At 38.1% G+C, this 25,872-nt stretch overlaps 2 protein-coding genes across 16 annotated transcripts in view; both read left to right on the forward strand.

Annotated features, from left to right (window-relative positions):
- The first annotated feature begins 112 nt into the window (after window positions 1-112).
- Window positions 113-4,703, forward strand: PTP4A1 (protein tyrosine phosphatase 4A1). Its single transcript, XM_034436685.3, has 5 exons — window positions 113-252; window positions 645-737; window positions 1,897-2,027; window positions 2,891-2,965; window positions 3,415-4,703. The coding sequence occupies exons 1-5, from the start codon at window positions 148-150 to the stop codon at window positions 3,530-3,532; spliced, it is 522 nt and encodes a 173-aa protein (XP_034292576.1). The 5' UTR covers window positions 113-147; the 3' UTR covers window positions 3,533-4,703.
- A 3,002-nt stretch (window positions 4,704-7,705) lies between these two features.
- The window catches only part of PHF3 (PHD finger protein 3), a 57,368-nt gene continuing 39,201 nt past the window's right edge, over window positions 7,706-25,872 (forward strand). For 5 of the 15 annotated variants that reach the window (XM_087882476.1, XM_087882481.1, XM_087882479.1 and 2 more), the window contains exon 1: window positions 7,718-14,202. The gene's annotated coding sequence lies outside the window, so the exon portion shown is untranslated. Of the gene's footprint in view, window positions 14,203-24,332; window positions 24,430-25,872 lie in introns of those variants that run through there. The other 10 variants (XM_087882473.1, XM_087882475.1, XM_034436680.3 and 7 more) reach the window with 5 other exon arrangements.

Raw genomic sequence — 25,872 nt, forward strand, 5'->3', positions numbered from 1 at the left:
CCTTTTCCTCCCAACTTCATATTTGTTGGCACTGGAAACTTTTAGTGGCTTTTTGTGAAGTAGATTTTAATTTCTCCATTAATCAGTTAGGTTTTTTTTTTAAAAAAAGAAACTGTCAGTCATTGCACATTTTAACTAAATTAAACCATGGCCCGAATGAACCGCCCAGCTCCTGTGGAAATCACCTACAAGAACATGAGATTCCTTATCACTCATAATCCAACCAATGCAACTTTAAACAAGTTCATAGAGGTAAGTAGTATCCAAAATGCTGATTTATTCTGTGGTTTTAACTTTTAAAATCATAGTGGTTTCCTAAAAAGTATGTTTCAGTTCCTTAAGTTGGCTTCATTATCTTTCTGTTTGGTCAGATAAAAGATGGTTCAGATTTGTTTATGACTGTCCAGTGATTAATTCATAGGGTCATTTAAATACATTTAAACAACAAGGTGAGGCTGCATAAAGGCAGCTCAAGCTGCATGGAGGATTATGTTGTGATTTATTATATTGGGTAAGATTGAGATACTCTGCAAAACAAATCTCTAAGTATGATAAACTGTTAACTTCTCACCAAGTATAGTACTAAAACCATAAACATTAACATAGTTGATTCAGTTAAAGACATAATTCTGATTTTCTTTTAGGAACTTAAGAAGTACGGAGTAACTACAATAGTAAGAGTATGTGAAGCCACTTATGACACTGCTCCATTAGAAAAAGAAGGCATTCAGGTTTTGGTGAGTAGCTTACTTGAACAGTTTGAGATACTAGCCTGTGAAGTTTATTGTGGTCCTTGTTATTCAGCATACATTAATCCAGAGCATTACAGTTTAATATTTGAATTAATACCTAATCTTACTGGGAATGGGAGGATATAGTCTTAAAAAATAGCATACAGCCTGAAAATAATACAAGCCTGGAATGAAAATATGAAGAAATTTCAGCCAGACAATGTTTCTGTCAGGTATGGTATTGTACAATTACCTGTGCCCATCCCTTAAGGTCTGGCAGAAGAGTCATATTGTGGGTCCCGTCTGTGGGATAGGAAGACAGAACCCATATGATGGAACCCAGGAGATAGCTTTTTCTGCTGTAGCATCCGCCTTGTAGAACATCCTCCTTCCTGAAGTCCCCATCTCCAGACCTTTCAGAAATCCATTGAAACTTGGTTTTTTGAGAATCTGGGCCTAGGGAATAATAAGGGAATGGTAATTTGACTAGATGGCTCCATTGTTTATAATCTCTTTATCTCACAGGATTTTTTTTTTCCTCCTAGCATTTTTGTTGCAAGTGCAGGGCTCACTTATTTTCCCAAATCAACCAACGAATGTTGGTCCATTCGTTAGACAGGAATTGATCAACCAGCTTGTTGCCCAAAGCTGATGCTATGGTCTGAGAGTGAGTGACTGGCCCAAAGTGATCCAGCTGGCTTTCATGCCTAAGGCAGGACTAGAACCCACAGTCTTCTGGTTTCTAGCCTGGTGCCTTAGCCATTAGATCAAACTGGCAGTCTATCTTGGTCTTTTATAATACTATTTTTGTTGTTGTATTTTAAAATGTTTTTATGGTTGTTTTGTATGCCATCTAAAGTCATGGGGGTGGCCATATGAATATGATAAATTAAAAGGATGTTTAGGGTTGCTCTTAAAATACTTTATATATTGTGCCTTAAATATTAATACTTGTGTACTGGGTGCATGACAGTTAACCCCCCAAACAAGTGAGATGGAAATATCTATTATTGTGAGTGAGCAGCACTGGCATAATAGAAGTTTCTCAGAAGTGTAGATGTAAAAAGCAACATTATCCAATATAATTTAAATAACAATTTTAATTAGCTTGTATCTGTGATTTTGAGAAATATGAGACTTAAAACAATTAATGCATACTTTCCAGGACTGGCCTTTTGATGATGGGGCACCACCATCTCTTCAGATTGTTGATGATTGGCTAAATCTTCTGAAAGTTAAATTTCGTGAAGAGCCTGGCTGTTGCATTGCTGTACACTGTGTTGCTGGTCTTGGAAGGTAAATTGAAACCTTGAAATCATAAAAATTATACTTTTGTAGTACATCTATGACCATCATAAAGGTTTGACTTGATAGTTCTGTACAACTAGAATTGGCAAAAAAAGTCATGTTCTTTTATAGGTTTTATTAACTAATTTGACTTGGATTTCTAAATATATTAATTGAATCCATTAGTATTATGTAAGCTTAATTGCATTGGGATACACAAAAATAAGAGTTGGATTGCCTTAAATTACTGAGATTTTGTTTAATATCTTAGCCTTTCTCCAGTATGGATTGTCTTACAGTGCCCACGTGGCCTAACTAGTGTTTAGGAATGGTGTATGAAATAGTGTTTTAGGTAGGTATGGACTATTCTGTGTCCGTAACAGCAATTGGGTGGTCCCTGCTTATGCGTAATAACATCAGATGTTTGTATAGGCAGAAGTGGTTTTGGGAAGGGGGAGAAGAGTAAAATAATGGCAATGGTGGATGAAGGGAGGAACTGAATGACAATGCTAGTATACTTTTACTCTCTCCTTCCTAGAGCAGCTTCCATACTATGGTAATGGACGTTATTGAGGGAAGAAGGGAACATTCTGCACCAACTTTACTTACCCCAACTGAATTTTGTTTTATGCAAAATCCAAAGCAATTCTGACAATCTAAATATTGCTTTTGCCAAACTGTCTTAAAATGGGTCAAACGTTTCTGGATGCAGAAGTTTATTCTTGAAACAAAATGTATTTTCCATCCTCCAGATATTGTTAGACAATCCTATATTGTTAGACAATCCTATATTGTGGGATGCTTATTTACAAGATATCCTTTGTTAATGGTAGACACACGGACTTCAATATTTTTTTTAAAAAAATTTCTAGGGCACCTGTGCTGGTTGCTCTTGCACTTATTGAATGTGGAATGAAGTATGAGGATGCGGTGCAGTTCATAAGACAGTAAGTATTGGAACAGTTATCTCTTAATTCAAATTATTTTCTGAAATAATGTTCAGAGTGGTTCCTTTGGATTTGATTCAGGAGCCATGTTTCAGAATGAAGAATGTTCAACTTCAGCATTTGTTAGGATTCTGCCACATACTCTGTTGAAGAAGACATGGCTGCCTTAATGAGTTGCAGACAGAGACAGCTGCCTCTCTTCCAGTATAGGATTGTTCTGATGTTAGAATAATTCAAATAGTCTGCTGCAGTGAAGTATATAGAGATATTTTAAAATTTATTGCAGTGTAGGAGTAGTAAACTAAATACTGTGATGTAAAAGTTGGGTAAGGAACTTAAAGTGGGCCATAAAAAAGAACAATTCTGCTATCTTGAACAGAAAGTATCAAGAGATAAAGTTGCTATTTGAACAACATTTTGTGACTAATATATTCTGTGCTTTTGTTTAGGAAGCGACGTGGAGCTTTTAACAGCAAGCAGCTTCTCTATTTGGAGAAATATCGTCCCAAAATGCGCCTCCGTTTTAAAGATTCAAATGGTCATCGTAACAACTGTTGTATTCAGTAAAAACAAAGCTGCCTTGATTGCTGCTTTGGAAATAGAAGACTAAAACTAGAATTAGGCAGGTTACATGGGAAAACTACATGTATGTCTAACTAGATTACATGAAGCTTCTATAGGTGTAGGCCACAATGTTGGCAGGGGAGCAACTTTGTTTAGATGATCTGTTTAGATAACAAATGTACATGGCCTTTTAAAATGTCTTACTGTATGTATCATTAAACTATCCTTAATCATGTAGTTCAGTTTTTTCCTTGAAGTCCCAATAGTTATATCAGAACATGTATAGAGATTAGGTGCCAAACGCCCAATACACTATTTCTGTATACCACAGTGTAATAACCCTAATAACTACAACTATATGGACCTTTGCCCTTTTCCTAACTTGTCTTCTGATTTGGTGGATAGGGCTTCATAGAGTAATCTGCCTATTCACTGTTTGTCTCCCACAGTCACACTATAATGATTATCAGGATTTGCACACAATTTACTGACTTAGTCAGTTTTGGTGTCTAAACTTTTATTACTTAAACCCTCTTTCACAAAACATTCTCTGGTTATTAATGGAAAAGTAATATGTCACGCTGTACAGAAGCACACAAGTCTTTAATGACTCCAGACAAAAAGCCTTACAGTTAAATAAATATATATTGGCACTTAATGTGCGACTTTAGTAGAAGGCCTATAAAAGAATGGGAGGGGACTAATTAATATTTCTAGTAAAATGTTGCCTTTTGTCTTGTGCAGGAAGTATAGAATATGCCCTTTACTTTAGTAAATATTTTTTTAATGTAGAAATGCTTTATTGTAGCTGAAAATTCTTAATCATATTTCTGAAGATCTTGTAATTTCTTTTACTGTACTTATTGGAAGTTGTTTACCAACTATTGCTTTGTTTAAGGTGATTTTGTTTTTTCTTGAGTTTCTACCATGAATTTGGTGGATCTCTAATATTTTGTATGCCTTTTGAGCTGCGTAACTTAATATTTGGATACTTGATAATTTGTTATGTAATTGATAAAATGGTGGTGTGTATTAATGTTAAACCATATATTTATACTGTCTTGGGAATGTGTGGTTATAGTACTGTGGGAGAAATAATTTGCCAGTGTTCACCAGCTTGTAAAATTTAGTGCGAGAGCTCAAATATCTAAATAAAGTCAAACCTGCATTGCAATTTCCTTCATTTTTGCAGGGAGGGGTTGTGTGGGAGCTTTTTATTTTGTTGTAATGGGAAAATAGACTTCTATTGAAATTTTGCTCTGAAGTTCTTCAAATGGAAAACATAATGTAAGAAAGATGTTAATTCTCCTAAGGTGAATGTTTTTATATGCATGATTTCTTTTTGTAATGCAAAATCTCCTGTATTTACAATTAAGGATACACTGGATTTTTTAAAAAGTATGCTTAACAGTGCTGAAATTGACCCACACAATTTCTCTCTTAACTTGCTATTCCTGCAGGACAGTTTGGAGTATAGGATATGTACTCCTCACTTAGCAATGGAAATTCTGATTTCCAATTATTGTTAAGTGATGCAATTGTAAAGCATGACACCCTGTGTTCGCATTATGCTACAGCAGTTCCTATTGCTGTTAAGTGAAGATTGTGGATCATTTTTTAATCTTAAAAAGGCCTCCAATTTTAAATCACATTTTCTTTGTCACAGAGTAACACTTTTTAAAATGCATTTGAATATGTAGAATGCTCTCACAAATAGATGTACACAAACTACTTTCCTCTTAAACTACAAGACAGCAAAATAGTGCTGTAGCCACTTACATAAAGAACTGGCTACCTGCTATTATTCTCCCAGTGCTAGTTTCTTTCTAGAAGATCTACCTCCCTATCATCCTATGTTTTGCCTAATCTTCAGGACTGTGTTTCAGGCATCACATTGTTTGGACTCTGGACTGTGCAGTTGCTTAATCTGGCAAAAACATTTTTACCAGCATAGTTTTGTCATTAATGTGAAAATGCAGCTTTCAAGAGCATTGTCTTAAACATGGTGTTGTGTAGTCATTGAAGAATGTTAGTTCCACAGTGTAGACATTTTTACGAAAAGGACATACTCTAGTCAAAATTGCTGTTCCAATACACTGATATGGATGCCAAATGGACTCATGTTTTGAATCTCCAGGATGTACAGGCAATTAGATATTAGAAAACTATTACCTCTGATTCCCAAAATGATTCTGGTGATACAATGCAATTACACTGGTAGCAGCCCGAATTATATCATGCTGGCAGAAAAACTTACAGATTCAGGCTATTTTTCACCTTTTGCTCTGTGGGAAGATTTCTGAATGATGTTTGTGATTTAGGCTAGCATTTTGTATGGTGTTTTATCTTTGGACCATATTAATTCTGTTCCCAATATTCCAGAATAAACTAGTAGGACAAATTTGGGGAATGTGTTATTACCTTGGTACCTCTCAATTTTTTCCCCAAAGAATCCCAATTTTCTGTGAAGTTGAAACTGACGGTCAATGGCATCCACCAGTTTATTCCTTGGTCCGAGAGCAGTTTACTTTCCCTCATCACTGATGCTGAATCTCACCCCTTTTGGAAATGTAGAATCACAATATTGTAAAGATGGAAAAGGACCACAAGAATCAACACTACAACGCACAGGAAAACTTATTAAACCCTCTGACAGATGATTCTTCAGCTGCTTAAAAGTTTCCAGAAATTGAGAAACTCAACAGCTTTTACAGACAGCGTTCCACTATTGTACAGATCTTACCTTTGTGGGTTTAAAATCTAGATAGCTGTAATTTACAGTGCACTCAGAAAGTATTCAGATCCCCTTCACTTTTGTCAATTTTGTTATGCTGTAGCCTAATTCTGCAGTTGTTGAAATTCATTTTTTTCTCAAGTACTCCGTAATCACAAAGTGAAAACAAGTTTAGAAATGACTGGAAACTTATTAAAAAGAAAAGAAACTGAAATATCACATTGGCGTAAGTATTCAGACTCTTCATTCTACTTTGTTGAAGCACCTTTGGCAGCCTGGAGTCTTTTTTGGCTTTGACATGATATGCTTTGGACACCCGGATTGGAGGATTTTCTGCCCTTTTTCCTTGCAAATCCACTCAAGCTCAGTCAGGTTGGATGGCAACTGTTGGTGAACAGTCATTTTCAGGTCCCTCCAAAAATGTTCAAGTCAGGGCTCCAGCTGGGCCACTCTAGGATATTCACAGAGTTGCAGTGTTGTCTTCACTGTGTGCTTAGGATCATTGTCATGTTGGAAAGTGAACGTTCGACCCATTCTGAGGCCCTGAGCAATGTGGAACAGGTTTTCATTGAGGATATCCCTGTACTTAGCTCTATTCAGCTTTCTCTCAATCCTGACCAGTCTCCCAGACACTGCTGCTGAAAAACACCCCCACAGCATGATGCTGCCACCACCATACTTCACTGTTGGGATGATATTGGGCAGTTGGGATGATATTGGGCAGGTTTCCTCCAGACAACGTTTAGAATTGAGGCCAAACAATTCAATCTTGGTTTTATCAGACCAGAGAATCGTGTTCTGTCTGAGAGTCCATCAGGTGCTTTTTTGCAAACTCCAAGTTGTCTTTCATGTGTTTTGCACTGAGGAGAAACTTCCATCTACTCTGCCATAAAGCCCAGATCATTGGAAGGGTGTAGAGATGGTTGTCCTTCTGGGACTCTGTCCCATCTCTACACTGGATCTCTGGAACTCAGTCAGAGTGACCATCGGGTTCTCCCATTTGCTCGGTTTGACTGGGAGACCAGCTATTGGAAGAGTCCTGGTTGTGCCAAACATCTTCCATTTGAGAATTATGGAGTGCACTGTACTCTTTGGAACCTTCAGTGCAGCAGAAATGTTATTGTAGCCTTCCCCAGATCTGTGCCTTGAAATAATCCTGTCTCTCATCTCTGAAGGCAATTCCTTTGACCTCATGGCTTTTGCTTTGCCACAATATGCATTGTCAGCTGAGAGGTCTTCTATTGAGGTGTGTGCCTTTCCAAATCATTTCTAATCTATTTAATTTACAACAGGTTGATTCCAATCAACGTGTAGAACAGTGGTGGGTTTCACTTACCTTTGCTACTGGTTCACTCGCACATGGGCAGAGCGTATTTGAGGATGTCCGGGCGGAGCCTCCCGCTGCCACTACCGGTTTGCCCAAATCAGGGCAAACTGGTGTAGGAACATGTCAGCAACGATCAAGAGAAAAGGGAGGCACCTGAGTTAAATTTCAAGTGTTGTTGCAAAGGGTCTGAATACCTTATGCCAATGTGATATTTCAGTTTTTTTTCCTTTTTAATAATTTTGCAGACATTTCTAAACTTCTGTTTTCACTTTGTCATATCTTCATTCCTCTATCTTTACTGCCTTTCTCTAAACTCTTGACCTGTCCATATTGTGGAAATTGCCCAAAATCATGCCTAGTATTCCATAACTGATCTTAGAATGGCCATATGTTTTTTTTTAAATTATTTTTTAAACAAAACATAAAACAAATCCATCATCCATTACAAATGCAAACAGTGTGTCAGTCGGTTACAAATCTTTTGTGGTTCATCCCCATATTCAAAATTTACTAATTATCTAATTTCTCATATTGTCAAACAAATCAACATCCTCATTTATCATTTATTTAACTAAACTTTGTTGCTTCAAAAAAAATATTTTCAAATATATTTATAACATTCATTTCATATTTCATATTTCATTTCCATGTTTTATTATCTAGCCATTGATAAAATAAATCCCATTTCTTGTAGTATTGTTTATCTTCTTGATCTCTAATTTCAAAAGTCAATTTACTCATTTCAGCACATTCCATGATTTTCTTAATAATTTCATCTTGCGTTGGTATTTTCTCATTTTTCCAGTTTTTAGCAAACACAATTCTAGCAGCTGTTAAAACATTCACAATCAAATATCTCAATTCTCTATTGTATATTTCTGGCACAGTCCCTAATAAAAAAATCTCTGGCTTAAAGTCTATATGTTTTTTTTGTCATTTTTTCCAACCATGTGTGGATTTTAATCCAGTATCTTTTTGCTTCTACACATGTCCACCACACATGGTAATATGACCCCGGTATCTGATGACATTTCCAACACTTATCAGATTTGTTCTTGAACATTCTCGCTATTCTTGTCGGGGGTAGATGCCACCTGTAAAACATCTTATACAAATTCTCCTTATATGCTGTTGTCATTTTATAATTTTGCATCCACAATTTTTGCTATTTCTCTAGACCAATTCCATAACCAAAATTTTTCCCCCATGCAATCATTGTTTCTTTAACTTGTTCTTCTTCCAATTTTACCTTTAATAAGTAACCATACAATTTTTTAATTACATAGTCATCAGAACCTGTTAAAATTTTATCTGTTAGTAAGATTACTATAAAAACCTTCTGTCTTAGAATCTTTATCATATCTAGAATGTATTTGCATATACGAAAACCAGTCCATTTTTATATCCTGTTCTTCTAGTTCTTGCTTCAATTTAAGTTCACCCTTTTCATTCAGTAATTCACTTTATCTAACAATTTGTTCCTTTCTAAATGTTACTGAATATGAGAATGCTTCAATAGTAGATAACCAGACTGGAATTTTTAAATAATGTTGTCTTTTAATCTCCCAATTTAATAGCAAAGACTCTCGAACAACATGTCTTCTAAAATACCCCTGTGTTTTTGTGCCCTGGTACCATAAGAAAGCATGCCAGCCCAACAACAAGTCATGTCCTTCTAAAGTCAACAACCTAGTATTTCTTAACATGGCCATACATTTTTGTTGATATTAATTAGTATATACATATACAAATATTTTGTACATATAAATATTTTCCTACATTTCTGAACGCATTAAAGAGATACTCGGCTCCTTACTCAGCTTACCTATCATCCTATCTTTTACTGAAAGGGAAACTCATGGGATTAAAACTATTGTTTCTGGTCATCTCCTGTTTTTCAGTACAGCCATTTGTTTAGTGACCATTTGAAGTTACAGTAGTACTGAAAAAAGTGATTTGACTGCTTTTCACAGTTACAATCATTGCAGCATCCCCATGGTTACGTAATCAAAATTCAGACACTTAGCTACTGACTTGTACTGTACTGATTACAGTTGCAGTGTCCCAGGGTCATGTGGTCACCTTTTACGACATTCTGATAAGCAAAGTCAGTGAGGAAGCCAGATTCATTTAACAACTACGTTACTAACTTAACAATTGCAGTTATTCACTTAACAACCATGGCAAAAAGAGTTTGTACAATGGGACAAAATTCAATTAACTGTCATGCTTAGCAATGGAAATTTTGGGCTTAATTGTTGTAAATCAAGGACTACTTGTATACATCTGACAGAGCCGACTGTAATCCCTTAAAATTATGCTATAACTACTATTTTTTCACTTTTAAGTTGCCAGAAATGTTTCTTAGTGTCATTATCCTTGCTTACGCCCTTGTGGATAAATTTTACAATGAATTCAGTTATAGTTGAAAAGTATAAAAAAAGCAGAGTAATTTAAGGCATTTTATGTCATTGAGATTTGAATATCTACATAGCTGAGGTCCTTTCTGAAATCCAACTACTCCCCAACCCCATTTTTTTTCTTTTGGCAAATAAATGTTATTAAGTATTGTAGATATATTCAGCAGAATATAAGTCTCTAATTGTTAAATGTATTTTTAAATTAAAATGATTCCAGCTTTGAATGACATCTCAGGTTACAAACTATTTGTATAAAACTTCAATTTTCAGAAACAATTAATATTGAAAGAAAATGAACAAATGCTATTATACATTTTTTTCTATTTTTGTCTGAAAACCATCAAGAGAGATTGCAGTTACACACAGACAGATGCTGATTTAGGTAATTTTGGGAATGGGTTTTGCTGAAAATACCTACTGTAGATTTACTTATTAGTGGACATGAAGTAATATACTAAGTTCCTTTTTCTCCTCCTCATCCTAGATTTAATTGTATAAAACATTGCATGGTATAATCTTAATTCCTGAACTTGTTAGTATGAACATATGGTTGCATGACAGAAAAAATTTCTGGCATTGGAAATATAGTAAGCAGGGAGGCCAATTTTGTCATCTATGCAATTACTAAGACTGAAAATCAGGCTTGTCTATCCTACTCTATGGAGCAGAGAGTTGTTCTGTGACAGAAAACCACTTGAAGAAACTAGAAGCATTTGAAATGTGGATTTACAGATGGCTGTTAACGTATAACCTGGGTTAACAAAATCACAAATGAGGAGGTGATAAGCCACCTGGGAAAGCAAAGGGAAATCATCAAAAGCGAAAGTTAGAATATTTTGGACATGTAATGCGACACCCAGAAAAATACAGCATCTTTCACTTAATCCTCCAGGGAAAGGCAAACGAGGCAAACGAGGTGCAGGCAGAAGAAGAACATCATGACTTCAAAACCTAAGAGACTAGTTTGGACAAAACTCAGCAGCACTTTTTCATGCGGCTGTTGACAAAAATAGGATTGCCAACATGATCGCCAACATCTGATGACAGATATGGCACAAGAAGAAGAATGCAATTAATACCTCTTGGAGAGTTGACTCACTTGTGTTTAATGTATATATTTCTTAAATAGCAGGATTCAGTTTATATTTTTTTTGTGGATTTATTTATTTAATATTACGTACAGTTTGATTTTTGCAGCAATCCAAAGCCATGTTTCTCAACTTGGGCAACTTTTAGGATGTGCAGACTTTAACTATTAGAAATCTTAGCAATGGCCATGCTGGGGGAGGGGGAGGGAATTCTGGGAGTTGACTTCCACACATTTTAAAGGTTCCCAGTTTGGGAAACATTGGCTTAATGGATATCACAAGATTTCATGCTTGTACATCCTATTCCCTTTAAATTACCATTACATCAAAAATCAGCATTCGAGAGAAACCATGACTATAGTGCTTTATTAATCTTGCTGATATTCAATTTTTAAGGAGCCACTAGATTTTGCTCTTTGTTGCAACAGCCAGAATAACTTGTTTCTGGGGATTGTTCCAACTGAATAAACTCTATGTAGCCCATAATGGTATGATCCATTATTTTAAAAATATCTCTTTCTACTCATTGAAAAGAATACATATTCTAACTCCGTCTTAGGGATTTTAAAGTTTGCATAATAAAAAGTTACTTCTAATCATGTACAATCTCATACTTACAAAGTTTACCAAAACTGCATTTATCATGTTCAGTATTGTATATTTCTAGAGAGGTTTACCAAACTGATTTTTTTTTCTTTAGTTACTGACCAGCATTTTATACTGGTAAATTGTAAAAGGGTTTAAATAGCAAACAGGCTTTTTTTTAAAGCACCTGGATGATCCTATTTGAGTTTTGGAACCAAATTAAGGCAGGCCAGATTAGCATTTGAATAACAGACCACCAGAGCAGCAGTCACAACTGGTGTGGTCCACGAGAAAATTTTGGTGGTCCGCAGAAAAAATACTTGCATTTTTTATATTGCACTAAATCAGGGGTCCTCAAACTACAGCCCCTGGGATAGATATGTGCAATGGAGGCTTGTGTTGCTGCAGAGAGTCTCCCCCTTCAGGGTCTTTTTGTGTGGGTCAGAGGGGGACAGAAATTCCGACTTGGGGTCTGCTTCAGCCTCCTGGTGCGAGGCTTTGGGTGAAGGCTGGAGGGAAGTGCCACTGTGGTGAAGAACCAGAGAGCCTTGTTCCAGTGGGACTGCATCATGGCCTGGAACTGGCTGACCATCTCAGCCCACTGAGCCTCTAGGTGCTGGTACCTGGCCTTGCACTCCCACAGGTCTTCTCTCTGCTTGGAAAGCCTATGCTCGTAGTTCTCAGTGAGGTGCTTCTGCTGAACCTTCTTGGTCAGATCCAATTTGAATTGAGCCAGCTGTTTTGCCAAGTCTTTCTCGTGGTGGCTGCTTAGCTCTGACAACTGCTTCCTGTTCGGGCCCTAAAGAGTGTCTGGAAGGGGAGGGGCACATAAAGGTCGGTGAGGCGCCCCTTGACATGAGTGACATCGAGTTAGCCATGCCCATCCATGCCCACCTAGCCATGCCTACCCAGCTAGTCATTAGGCGGATCGTATTAGTGGTCCGTGGGATTTAAAATTATGAATTTAGTGGTCCCTGAGGTCCGAAAGGTTGGTGACCCCTGCACCAGAGGATCCCATGTCTGCAAGTTGGAGTGGGAAGCCCAACGGTAATGGCAATGAACTACTGTTACCAAGAAAATTGGTTTTGTCTATGTAATCACCAGGCTTGGCTTGAGGACAATTATTGTTTATACAGTGCCTTAGCAACAACTGCTCAAGTGAACAAGTAGGCCTGTGGCAGGGAATAGAAAGTAGGGAGTCTAGCTCAAACAGCAGGAGATTCTTTAAGACCACGGTGGGCAACTATGGTCTCCTTACAAGCTGTGGACTTGAACTCTCAAAATTCCTGAGCCAGCCATTTCTGTTGCAGTGCCTAAGTTTGGAATATGGTGATGACTTTTTATAATTTATTTAGCATTCTCTGTATTCAAATGCACCTGTTTAGTCACCTTGAAATCAATCTCTCTTTTTTGTCTGTGTACGTCTGTTTCTTAAAAGTTTGGTCCATTGAGTTCTTGGAAGGGATCTTCCATGCTCTTCTTGGGGATCTGTGAAATCAACATTATTTGCCAGATGCTGGAGATGCATTTTTAAACGTCAAACTTCTATCATTTTTTAAAAGGTTTTTTTTTCATGAAAAAATATATTTTACGGGTTCATGTTATTACCTAATTCAATAAATACAACGTTCTACAAATGCAGCTTTTAAGTTTTAATAGGATAAAAATAAATATTGATGAATATAACCCATACAAACAAAATCTCTTTGGGGTTCTCCGTAATATTTAATGGTCCTGACAATAAAGTTTCGGAAACACTAGTTTATGCTTTCTTGGAGGACAACCCACATATGGTTTATGTGTGGAAACATTTTTAGTTTTTCAGCTTAAACTGTACTTCCACACAAACGGATTTTCTACAGAAAAGGCTTCCAAACTGGAACTGAGCACATCTGCCCAGGACGCTGACGGAAAGCGTGACCCGCTCACCACAAACGGTTTCCAGGAGAGAAACAAAACGCTTGAAGAGGATACGCATGCGCGCACACGCGCCGCGGCATAGCGAACCACGCGCAGAGTAAACAGCCCCGTCACGTGAAAGCGGCCTTCGCGGGTCGCTTAGCCTCGCCTGCCTCATTGCTCTCCCCACCCCCCACCCCGCTCTCGACCCGCCCCCGCAAAGTGAGCTTAGAAGACAAGTGTGAGCACGCGCCCAAAGGGCCAAGCAAGCAGCGCGTGCGACAAACGGGAGGGACCACTTTCTCGCTCCGGGGAGGGGAGGAAAAAAAAAATGGGCGGAGAAGAGGGCGAGCGAGAGAGGCAAGAAGAAACCCGGACGTGGTTCCTGGAGCCAGCCAAGCAGTAACAGCCACCCGCTCTGTCTCCGCCCCCTTCCAGCCCTCCCTCGTGCCCTTTCACTTCCGCACGGCAGCCTTCCTCCCCTCCCCTGGCCTGGGAGGGTTGCGGAGCCAGAAGAGAGAGACGTAAGCGAGGGGGAGGAAGGGAGAAAAAAAAAAATAAAGCCCCAGTGCAACAGTCAACTGGCCGAGCGAGGGAGCGCGAGTCCCTGGCCAACACAGGTAAATATGTCGTCTTTGGGCGGTGGCGGCGGGGGCTAGATTCGCGGCCTAGGAACGCGAGTTGTATCGGGGTGCCAGTTGACGGATTGGGGACTGCGATCGTGGCTTCTATTCCCCCTCTAGACCCCTCCCCCCTCGCTGACTCGAGGCAATGAGCCTCGGCTCGAACGTCCAAGATCCGGGGCTTCTGTTCCCCCACTGTCTCTTACCGCTATGCTTCCAATTGGCCCTCCCTCCTTTCTCCGGCCTCCCCCCTTGCCCCGCCCCTTCGCTCGTGCGCTGCTTACCGGTGGGTCTGGGCCTTGAGGGGGAGGGGGGGCTCCGAATGGCTGTTGGCCCCCACGAGGTGATTGGACTGGAGTGGGATGGCCCGACTGGGACTGTGGGGAGTTGTTCTGTATCTGAAGGATGGCGTGTTATATTGAGCGGTCTCTTGGCACCTCAGGCGTAGCCCGCCCCCTTGCATACGGCGGTCTGTGCCCTGCTTAACCTTCTCAACTCCCAATTTGCCATTTCTAGTTTGCCCTCATCCTTTGCCCGGTCATTTTTTTTTTGGGTAGATAACACGGAGCAAAACATTTGTTCTGAAGTGATGACAGCGGTTGGCAGGATATGGGAAACTAGCAACTTGGTAACTGAAAGCAATACGAGTAGTCCTCCACTTACGACCACAATTGAGCCTGAAAGTTTTATGTTGCCAAGTGAGAAATTGGTTAAGTGAGTTTTGTCCCCATTTTGCGACTTTTGGTGCCACGTTTCTTAAGTGAATCACTGCGGTTGTTACATTAATAACACGGTTGTTAAGTGAATCTGGCTTCCCGATTGACTTTGCTTGTCAGAAGGTCTCAAGAGTTGGGCGCATGACCCTGGGACACTGCAACGGTCATAAATGTGAGTCGGTTGTCAGGCGTCCAGATGTAAATCATGTTACCATGGGGGTGACATAATGGGTGTAAGTGTGAAAAATGGTCGTAGGTCACTTTTTTCAGTGATTATGTAATTTTGAACGGTCACTAAATGAACTGTTGTAATTTGAGGATTACCTGGACTTTTGGCTTGAAGAAATTTCCGGAGTTAATTGGCTTTTGCCCTCAGATTAACTTGTGTGGGTAGAACTCTTAAGCTCTCAATCATTAGCCTGTTTATATTAAATTGATTGAATGGGTCTAGACAGACACCTCAAATTTGGTGCTCGGGAGGTGGCTTAGAACTCTCCTGATCTTCCTTGCCATAATGGTGCAGATCTGACTGAATCATTGGGAGTTGAAGTCAGTCATATTTAGAGAATGTCAGATTTGGGGAGTGCAGTCTATAGAATTGTGCTCATCTCCCTTCACTTCTTGGGAACTGCTCTGGTTCACTTCACTTGGTCCATGAACATGTGCTCTACAGATGAGACCCTTCTGTTGCGCTATAATAAATGTTTTGTGTGAGTAACAGGGTACAGCTAGTGCTCCACTTATGACCGCATTAGAGCCCAAAATTGCCACTGCTAAGCAAGGCAGTGGTAAAATGAGTTTGCCTCAGTTTACAACCTTTGTTGTCACAGTTGTAAAGTGAATAATTGCAGTTAAGTTAGTAACATGGTTGTCAAGTGAATCTGGTTCCCCATTGATTTTACTTTTGTCAGAAAGCCACAAAAGGTGATCACATGACCCTGGGACACTGCAGCCATCATAAATACATGCCAGTTGCCAAATGTCCAAATTTTGATCATGTGACCATGGGGATACCGTAATGGTCAAAAGTGTGAAAAAATGTCAGTTTTTTCAGTGCCATTGTAACTTTGAACAGTCACTAAATGAATGGTTGTAACTTGAGGACTACCTGTATTTATTTTTTTAAATACATGTATCCCTTTTTTATGTATACGAATCTTTCATGTTTTGTGAAAAACATAACTATAAAATGACATTAAGGCTTTGTAAAATGGCTTAAGTTCAAGTTTTCCATGGAAGAACTGTGGGTCAACCATGGGCCAGTATGAATAATCCCACCCCCCCCCAGCTGTTACTGAATTGTTATTCACATTCTGACAGCATATTTAATGCCATTTCCTTTCTCCGTCTTAAGGGATATTCTCAGATATTGCAAAAAGCAAAGACATATGCTTTATACTTTCTCTGTAAGGAATATATTTTTACTTAAATTTGTAATTTTGAAAATTGCTCAGCCTCATAAATGTATTACAATATGAAATCACTATAATTTTCAGACTTACTTTATAGTTGCTTAATTCTTGCTCAAATGTTTTCATGTTTTGTATTTTCATATAATGGGTATTCTGAATAATGGCTCTAATCTTATGGACATCTGGTTGGTATTATCTTTCAGCTGTGGTGTTATTTTGGGTCAGCTTTCATGATTTCTAAACTATTGCAAGAACATAGAGATGGTAACTTGTGTATGTCATAATGTGATCATCTTAGGTTACATTTCTTGTAGACTTTTATTTATACCAATATATTACTAAATTCACTGAAATTTATTCCAAATAAGCCCAACTGAATTTGTAAAGTTGTTGTGATTTGTCTGATCTGAATTAGAAGGCAAAGTTTTTCAGAAACATTAAAATTTAATCATAGGTGTATTGAATTTATTTCAATAATAATACTGTAGATGTGAGAATTACTGCTATAGCACATTTGAGGGATCATATTGACAGCATTTGCTGATGTTTTTTTGAATTGTCCCCATGCTGTAGATGTTAAGGTTTTGTTTTATTAAATAACTTATTCTGTGTTAAATTTAGGGCTGTTTAGTTGGCTGTACAGAGTCAATGCTTTTCTTCAGGAGGGTGGAAGTTCTAAGTATTAGAAAGTTTTAATAATGTATCAATTTTAGAAAAGGTGGAAACAGTTTTGAAATCAAATTAAGGTACTGATTTTTTTTGCAGCTATTTTTAGGATGTCTATAAAAGTGCTATTTTCTCTAAGAATATTTCTGTTTTTAGCTGGCTGATCTTTGGTATTATTTCTCAGTTATCAGTTCCATCTTTCTGTACTATTTAGTAACTTCTGTTTTTCAGCTCTGCTGCAGTTCTGTGGTTTTAATAGCCTCTTGCATATTTTTGAACCTTTGTCCTTTTCGCCTTGTCAGTGGAGATGTTGGAGAGTGCCTTTCATTGCATATTATGGTTTGATTTTAAAATAGAATGAAAATATCTTCTTGCACACTTTATCTACTGATATGTGCCACACCTATGGCATAAGGGCACGAGCACTCAATGCATTCTATCGTTAGAGAACCCCTTTTATCCTTAAGTATCACTAGAACTCAACTTTTGGGCTCTCCTCTAATAACTAATATTTAAGCAGGTGTACTTTCAGATACTTTCACTTACGAGACCGCCTTCTGCCACCAATAGCCTCCCACCGGCCAGTACGCTCGCACAGAGTGGGCCTCCTCAGGGTGCCGTCCGCCAGACAATGTCGGCTGGCGACCCCCAGGGGGAGAGCCTTCTCTGTGACGGCGCCCACCCTCTGGAACAACCTTCCCCCAGAGTTACGTACAATAACAGACCTCCGGATTTTTCGTCGGGCCCTGAAAACCTATTTATTTCAACTAGCTGGGCTGGCTTGAGTTTAATTTTAAATTGATTTTAAATTGGGTTGTTTTAATTTACGGCCAGAATATTTAATTATTTTAATATTGTTTTTAAATTTTGTATGCTCTGTTTTTACTTTGGCTGTGCACCGCCCTGAGTCCTTTTTGGAGAAGGGCGGTATAGAAATTTAATTAATTAATTAATTAATTAATTAAATAATAAATAAATAAATAAATAAATAAATAAATAAATAAATAGTATTCCTTAAATTATGTGCATTTCATTCTGGTTTATGATGTTAAGTATCATTTTTGCTTACCTGAGATCTACAGTCAAGTAAAAAAGTAAATTGATTTATTTTTAAAAACATTTTAAATATAGTATAACATAGATATTTTATCTTCATTCCAACAGTATTTATTTATTAAAATTTTATGCTGCCCATCTCATTGTTCAAGCAACTCTAGGTGCCGTACTTTGTCCACAGAAACAAATGGCATACAGTATCTGTTAATTTTTTATTGAATAAAAAAGGTCATTTTTTTAGTTCAGTTGCATCACTTTTACTTTTAATGCTGTTTGAATAAGCATTGATGCATCCACATGTCAAAAGAAAAAAAATCTTATACAGGCTACTTGTTTTCACAACTGTAGATTAAACAAAATTGCAAACTGTAGATTAAACAAAATTGTTGGAAGAGGATTTTTCCTCTTGGCAATTCTCTTCTTAGATACTCTAAAGATACATCCTCAGTGGAAAGTTTTGAGTGTAGGTGGGGTTGTTCTTTTCCTCTTCCTTTAGTAGAAACTGCCCCACTGACAGAAGCATATTGTTGGAGTCTACTCAGAGTGGAATATGAATTTTGGAAGTTTGCGCTATAGATAAAATGCTTTTCTACGAGTTTTGAGAGATCTTCACTTGGGATAACTGTACTATTTACATATGCAATATCTTCAGCTTGGCAATCATGATAAGTATTTAGGTGGTATATTAGCTGCCAACCTAGCAGTTTGAAAGCACATAAAAAATGCAAATAGAAAAATAGGGACCACCTTTGGTGGGAAGGTAACAGCATTCCGTGTGCCTTTGGCATTTAGTCATGCCGGCCATGACTCTTAGGCTTTGAAACGGAGATGAGCACCGCCCCCTAGAGTCGACTAGCACATATGTGCAAGGGGAACCTTTACCTTTATTAGTTTCTAATATGCACTGTATTTCATTATTTGACTTCTTGGTTCATGGTTACTGTTTTAATGAGAACATTGCTTCATAAATCTTTTTAAGGAAATTGTGTTAGATTTCCATTCTTGTGTTATGAAGATTATGCATTGCATTTAACAGTAGACTTGATGAATCTATTGACCTCTGCAGCTTAAATAAAAGGTACACATTTCCCTTTAAGGACATGTCTGGAAAATAATTATCCTAATATGGAGGATCACCCAAATTATTTAGAAATTATTGTACAAAGAATACATAATTTTGCTGAGCATGAACACCAGGCTAAATTTCTGCTGCCCTTCAAACTAAATAATTCCATTAAGTGTATATCCTCAGCAGCTCTAACAAACACAGCACAGTTGAGTTTGTTGGCATTTTAACCTTTGTGCAAATTACATATAAAGAAATAAGGAGTGCAGCACAGTTTTTTAAAAATAACTCACTTAACAACCGTCTTACTTAGCAATGGAAATTCTGCTTCCAACTATGGTTGTAAATCAAGGACTACCTATACTATTCCTTAAAATATTTATATTTGATTTATGAAAAATTTGTTATGTTGCAGTAAGAATGACATAATTGAAAACTAAATTACTTGAATATTAAACCACAAGTGTAGTTTATTGTAATGTCATGGTTTGGTTATACCCTGACTCTATTTTCAAACTGATTCTTTGGTTAAAATATATTTGTGTTTTTATAATGCTCTTTTTGACAGCAACTTTAATACTCCCATTCATGTTTGAAAGAGTAACTGAAAGTGAAGTGCACTAAATCCTTGGTATCGCAGACCTTGATTTAGAGAACTTTGTATATCATAAACATATGTTTTGTTCATATTTATGTCTGTTTAATCAAGAGTTTGTTGCAGATATTGTTATTGAACACAATTATATAATTATGCAGATGTGACACACAAAAGAGATGGATTTGGATATAACATACACTCAAATAGTTGGTTAAATAGAATCCTTATTGTGATATCATATTTAGACTTTAAAGAGAATTAGCATTGAGGATTTGGAATGATATTTTTGCAGCTAATTCTTTTGGTTATGTAAAGCTTATCCTTGCTAATTTCACAAATATATTGTGTTCTCTCTTTGTCTCTCTCCCATTGTTTCTGATATCATGGCATATTGTTTTAAAATGTTTGCTATTTTATATAATGCCAATCATTGGATTAATTTGATGGGCAGACTCTGTTTTGTACAGTTTCATAGAAATTAATTTATATCTATAAAAATAAGTTAGGTGATAACATGTAAATACTCTTACATTAGTATACTTATTTAATTTTAGTTTTGCCTCCACACAGTTTGACTATACTTAAACTCTTCTTAGAGGCTCCATTTCCTCTTCTCCTGGCAACTTAGCGCATGCACACGAGGCGTCCCATAAATCATCTCCAGTTAAGGTGGCAGTCACCCTTCCCTTGGGAATCTGGTGGAAACCCCTCTCCCCCATGTCTTGTATGCCTGACAAGGAAGGAACTGAATTATTTTCCTCTGCTTAGTCCTAGATATACTTGAAGCTTCCTCCATCTCACAGATCTCCCCAGAGTTTGTCCAACTCATCATGGTTAGCGGCTGGCTCCTGCAAGGCCATGAGCTTCTTAGGTTGGGATTTATTGGTGTATTGATTGTGAAAACAATATATCAATATTGGTGTTTTATTGCTACCTCTCATGTTCTTTCTGAGTCTGGGTAGTCTTTCCAATGAATTTAGTACTCAGCCAGTTTCCTCTGCATCCAGAGTCTAATACTTCTTCTTCGTTGTCGTTGTTATTAGTTGCGTCCGACCCATCGTGACCCCATGGACAAAGTTCCTCCAGGCCTTCATGTCCTCTACAATCCCCTGGAGTCCATTTAAGCTCATGCCTACTGCTTCAGTGACTCCATCCAGCCACCTCATTCTCTGTCGTCCCCTTCTTCTTTTGCCCTCACCTCAATCTTTCCCAACATTAGGTTCTTCTCCAGTGAGTTCTTCCTTTTCATTAAGTGGACAAAGTATTTGAATTTCATCTTCAGGATCTGGCCTTCTAAAGAGGAGTCAAGGTTGATCTCTACTAGAACTGACCGGTTTGATCGCCTTGCAGTCCAAGGAACTCACAGGAGTCTTCTCTAGCATCATGGTTCAAAGTTCAATTCTTTGGCGCTCAGCCTTTCTTATGGTCCAACTTTCACAGCCATACATTGCAACTGGGAAAACCATAGCCTTAACTATACACACTTTTTTTAAATGCCGCCTTTCTCCAGAGGCTCAGGACGGCTTACAGTGCGTTAAGCAATAGCCTTCATACTTTTGTATATTTATACAAAGTCAGCTTATTGCCCCCACAAACTGGGTCCTTAATTTATCTATCTTAGAAAGGATGGAAGGCTGAGTCAACCTTGAGCCTGGGGAGATTCGAACTAGCAGTAATTGCAGGCAGCTGAATGATAATAACAGGCTATTAGTCTGCTGCGCCACCAGGCTCTCTCTGTTGGCAGGGTGATGTCTCTTCTTTTTAGAATGCTGTCTAGATTTGCCATAGCTTTCCTCCTCAGGAGCATGCGTCTTTTAATTTCTTGGTTGCAGTCCCCACCTGCAGTGATCTTGGAGCCCAGGAAAATAAAATCTGTCACTACCTCCATTTCTTCCCCATCTATTTGCCAGAAATTGAGAGGGCTGGATGCCATGATCTTAGTTTTCTTAATGTTGAGTTTCAAGCCAACTTTTGCCCTCTCCTTCTTTACCCACGTCAAGAGGCTCTTCACTTTCTGCCATTAGAGTGGTATCATCTGCATATCTGAGGTTGTTGATATTTCTCCTGGCAATCTTAATTCCAATTTGTGATTCATCTAGCCCCACCTTTCTCATGATGTGCTCTGCATGTAAGTTAAATAGGCAGGACGACAGTATTCAGTCTTGCCGAACTTCTTTCTCAATTTTGAACCAATCAGTGGTTCCATGTCCAGTTCTCACTGTTGCTTCTTGACCGTCATATAGGTTTCTCAAGAGACAAATAAGATGGTCTGGTACTTCCATCTTTTTAAGAATTTGCCACAATTTGTTGTTTAATGCTAAAGCCTAGTCAATGAAGCAGAAGTAGATATTTTCTGGAACTCCCTAGTTTTCTCCATGATCCAACATATATTGGCAATTTGATCTCTAGTTCCTCTGCCTCTTCGAAATCCTGCCTCTACTTCTGGTAGTTCTCAGTCTACATACTGCTGGAGCCTAGCTTGTAGGGTTTTGAGCATAACTTTGCTAGCATGTGAAATGAGTGCAATGGTGCTGTAGTCTGTTACTACTTCCACCTCATACTCTCCCCATCTATTAGAATGGGAGACAGAAGTGTTGTCTCTGTAGAGTTCAGTGGGGGGACTCTTTCATAAACGATAATGGAATTCAGGGAAAACTTTCATTGATGGCAACTGCAAGTGAAATGTACTGGATTGATTTGATTAGTTACTGGAAAAGGACCAGCAACTCTTTTGAGTCCAATTTCTTTGAAAGTCTCATGGAATTTAATAATTTTGTAGAAAGCTGCATTACTTGAATTCTAGCCACTTCTTGTGTATTTGCTGCTTTTTTGTATGAATTTTTTTTACAGTTTGAGTTGCTTTCTTAAGAAGTTTTTGGCTGCAGGAAATATGTGTTATGAGATAGGGCACTTTCTTGTCTGTTTGTTGGTAAGACCTGTGGGTGAATGCCATACATTGTTTCAAATGTAGACATACCAATAGAGGAGAGTCTGCAGCATTGTTCCAAGCAAACTCAGCAAGAGATATGAGATCAGTCCAGTTGTCTTGCTGATAAGAAATGCAGCATTTTAAATAGTATTGCAATAGCTGTTTAACCTCAGCTTCTCTGTTGGAAATCAGATGTAGGATGAATGACATGACTTTCAATATGTAATCATTGCTAGGGGGCCTTCCAAAATTTGGAAGTGAATTTACTTCCTCTGACTTATCACATGATTGACTAATGCTCTATATGTAAAAATATATTCTGAAAGAATTTGAGCCATTAGGAATCTCTTGCAAGGAATTAAATTAGTCAATTTGGTAAATAAATCCATTACTACCAGTTTGGTAGTATACCCCACATTGGACAATGATTGTTGATGAAATTTAGTGAAAAAAATGTCCCAAGGTTTTGGGGGAGGGCATGTTTATTGATTGCAACAATCCAACTGCTCTAGCAGTGATTGGTTTTGCTCTCCCAACAAACTTGATAAGAGGACACATAATCTTATCTGTCGATGCAGGACCACCCAAATTCTCTGAGGGCTCTTCGTTGGGTTCTGAACGTTCCTACATAACCTGCTGTCTTGGGCACAGTTATACTACTGCTTTTCCCCCTAGAGGACGAGGCACATTTAAATGTCCATTGTGCAACAGCTACCCTCCCACCACTGTGAAAGATGAAACATGTCTTGTTTGGCTTCCTTGAATTCATGCCTGGATGCATGAACTCAAGGAACCCCAGCAAGATATCATTTAATCTTTCACGGTGGCATAGGTACCCTGCAGCTGTTGTGCTTAATTGGATCAAAGAAATCACTGTTCCCTTCCTGCTCCCAGCCTTTAGAGTTGATCTGCATTATAATGGGACTCAAAGTTGCTTGGCTGCAGTATTGTTACTGGGAGGGGGGGGGTGCAGTGATTGACAGTTCTTTCTCTTGAATTGCAGCTTGCTCTTAGGTTGACCAGGAGAATTGCTGACCCTTTCTCAGTAGCTGCTATAGTGGTTTTACAAGTCCAGCAAAATTAGAGATTTTCTATAGAAGCAAAGTCTAGTAAGCACTGCACCTCTTTTGTATTGTGTGTGTATGTATGTGTGTGTGTGCATGTATATGCTCTATGATAGAACAGTCTGCACATTTGCTGGATCCATCTGTATATCTTCTTTAGATATTCCGTATTGCAGGTAGTCCATTGCAGGTAGTCCATTGAGTCAGATGAAATACACATTTTTGTAATTTCACAAATTTAGTATCCCGTAATTTTTGCAGTACATTTCTGACATGAGTTATATGCAAGGAGGGATTTTTGGAACAAACTAAGATGTCATCTAAATAGATGACATATTTATCTAAAATGTCTGCAAAATTGTCATTCATGAATCTAGATTCTAAAAAATCATTCCACAATTAACCAGGCCAAAAGGCATTACTGTATGTTCAGATTTTCCTTATCTTGTATCAAAGGTATCATAAATACTCATGTCCTTCTTTCATTCTGATTAGCTTGTAAGCATTTCTCAATTCTAGTTTTGTAAAGATGTGTGCTTTTTGTAGCTGTCTGATAGATGTGAGATAAGTGGGAGTAGACAATGGTCTCTAATTGTTACTTTGTTCACATTTTTGTAGTCACGAACTATACAGGCTCCCCGTCCTTTTCCTTCAGATTGGCTGCTGTTCTTCCTTGTCAGGTGTTTAGTGGTTAGCTGGGTTCCTTGAGTATCAGAGGTGAGTCTTGAAATTCCTTTTTGGAAAAGAGTAGAAGACTTGCAAGATTGATGTCAGACCTCCAAATAAGCCAAATAACAAACATGACTAGATGAGCTAAATTTACTTTATTCTAAAGCTATATTTAAAGAATCTTGCAAGTCTGAAATACAACATTTCCCATTACTACTTTTAATTCCTTGATCCATTAAAGTGGGTCCTTTCTAAGTTGCTTCCTCAGATGATTAGCTATGGATGCTCCTGCCTCTCTTGACTGATTGTTTCTTTTCTATCTTTCCCCCCAAAGTCATTCCCATACACCATTCAAAAAATACAATAAAAAAGCTTTGTTGTTAATTCCAAAGTCGTGTCTGACCCATCGCGACCACATGGACAACTTTCCTCCAGGCCTTCCTGTCCTCTACCATCTGCCGGAGGCCATTTAAGCTCACACTGACTGCTTCAGTGACTCCATCCAGCCACCTTATTCTCTGCTGTCCCCTTCTTTTGCCCTCAATCGTTCCCAGAAAAATAAAAAGCTTAAAAGCATACAAAAAGACCAGAACACATCTTCTCCAGCACCAACACACAGTTAAGCAAGGATTAACACCTAGCAAACAATCAAGCAGAAAATAATACCTTAATTGAGGTATTGAGCTGTTGTGGCGCAGTGGTTAGAGTGCAGTACTGCAGGCTACTTCTGCTGACTGCCAGCTGCCTGCAATTTGGCAGTTCAAATCTCACCAGGCTCAAGGTTGACTCACCTTCCATCCTTCTGAGGTGGGTAAAATGAGGACCCAAATTGTTGGGGGAAATATGCTGACTCTGTAAACTGCTTAGAGAGGGCTGTAAAGCAGTGTGAAGTGGTATATAAGTCTGAGTGCTATTGCTAATTAAGGAATTATCATGGAATAAATCATAACCCTCAACACTGGCAGGGCAAACTACTGTACATAAACAGTGAGCAAACCACACGTTCACCAGCACTGTTGACGTTACAAACAAGTTCAGAGATACCAAAGTTCCACAGCTCAAGTCTGCCATAATTTAGGAGGGAAGAATGACTGACTGACTGAAAGAATGAAAAAAAAGCCAGTTGGTTTAATGGCCTCACACTAATTTGACAACTCATTTGTGGCTTAAATGACACTATAATTTGTAATAGTAAATATAGCATAATGTTCATAACGTGTGAATTCAGTCAACATTTTTTATAAAATAAATCATTGTGAAGTAACCCATGACTCAGTACGTTATGTTTCCAGCTCATTATGTAGAATCCTTCAGTATGAAAAACATGCTAGCTTCAAGGCAAGAACTGATAGAAGACATGTATGAAACTGTCAGTTACAGAAATGTTCATTAAGCATAAGTATAAGGTTCCACATTTTCCGCCATGCATTATTTCTTGTGGTAGATGGTTGGAAGCATAAGACTGCAGTGTGAATTATTTGCTACTGATTA

Source organism: Pantherophis guttatus, chromosome 1 (genome assembly GCF_059756535.1).
Source record: "Pantherophis guttatus breed Tessera chromosome 1, ASM5975653v1, whole genome shotgun sequence".
Lineage (NCBI taxonomy): Eukaryota > Metazoa > Chordata > Lepidosauria > Squamata > Colubridae > Pantherophis > Pantherophis guttatus.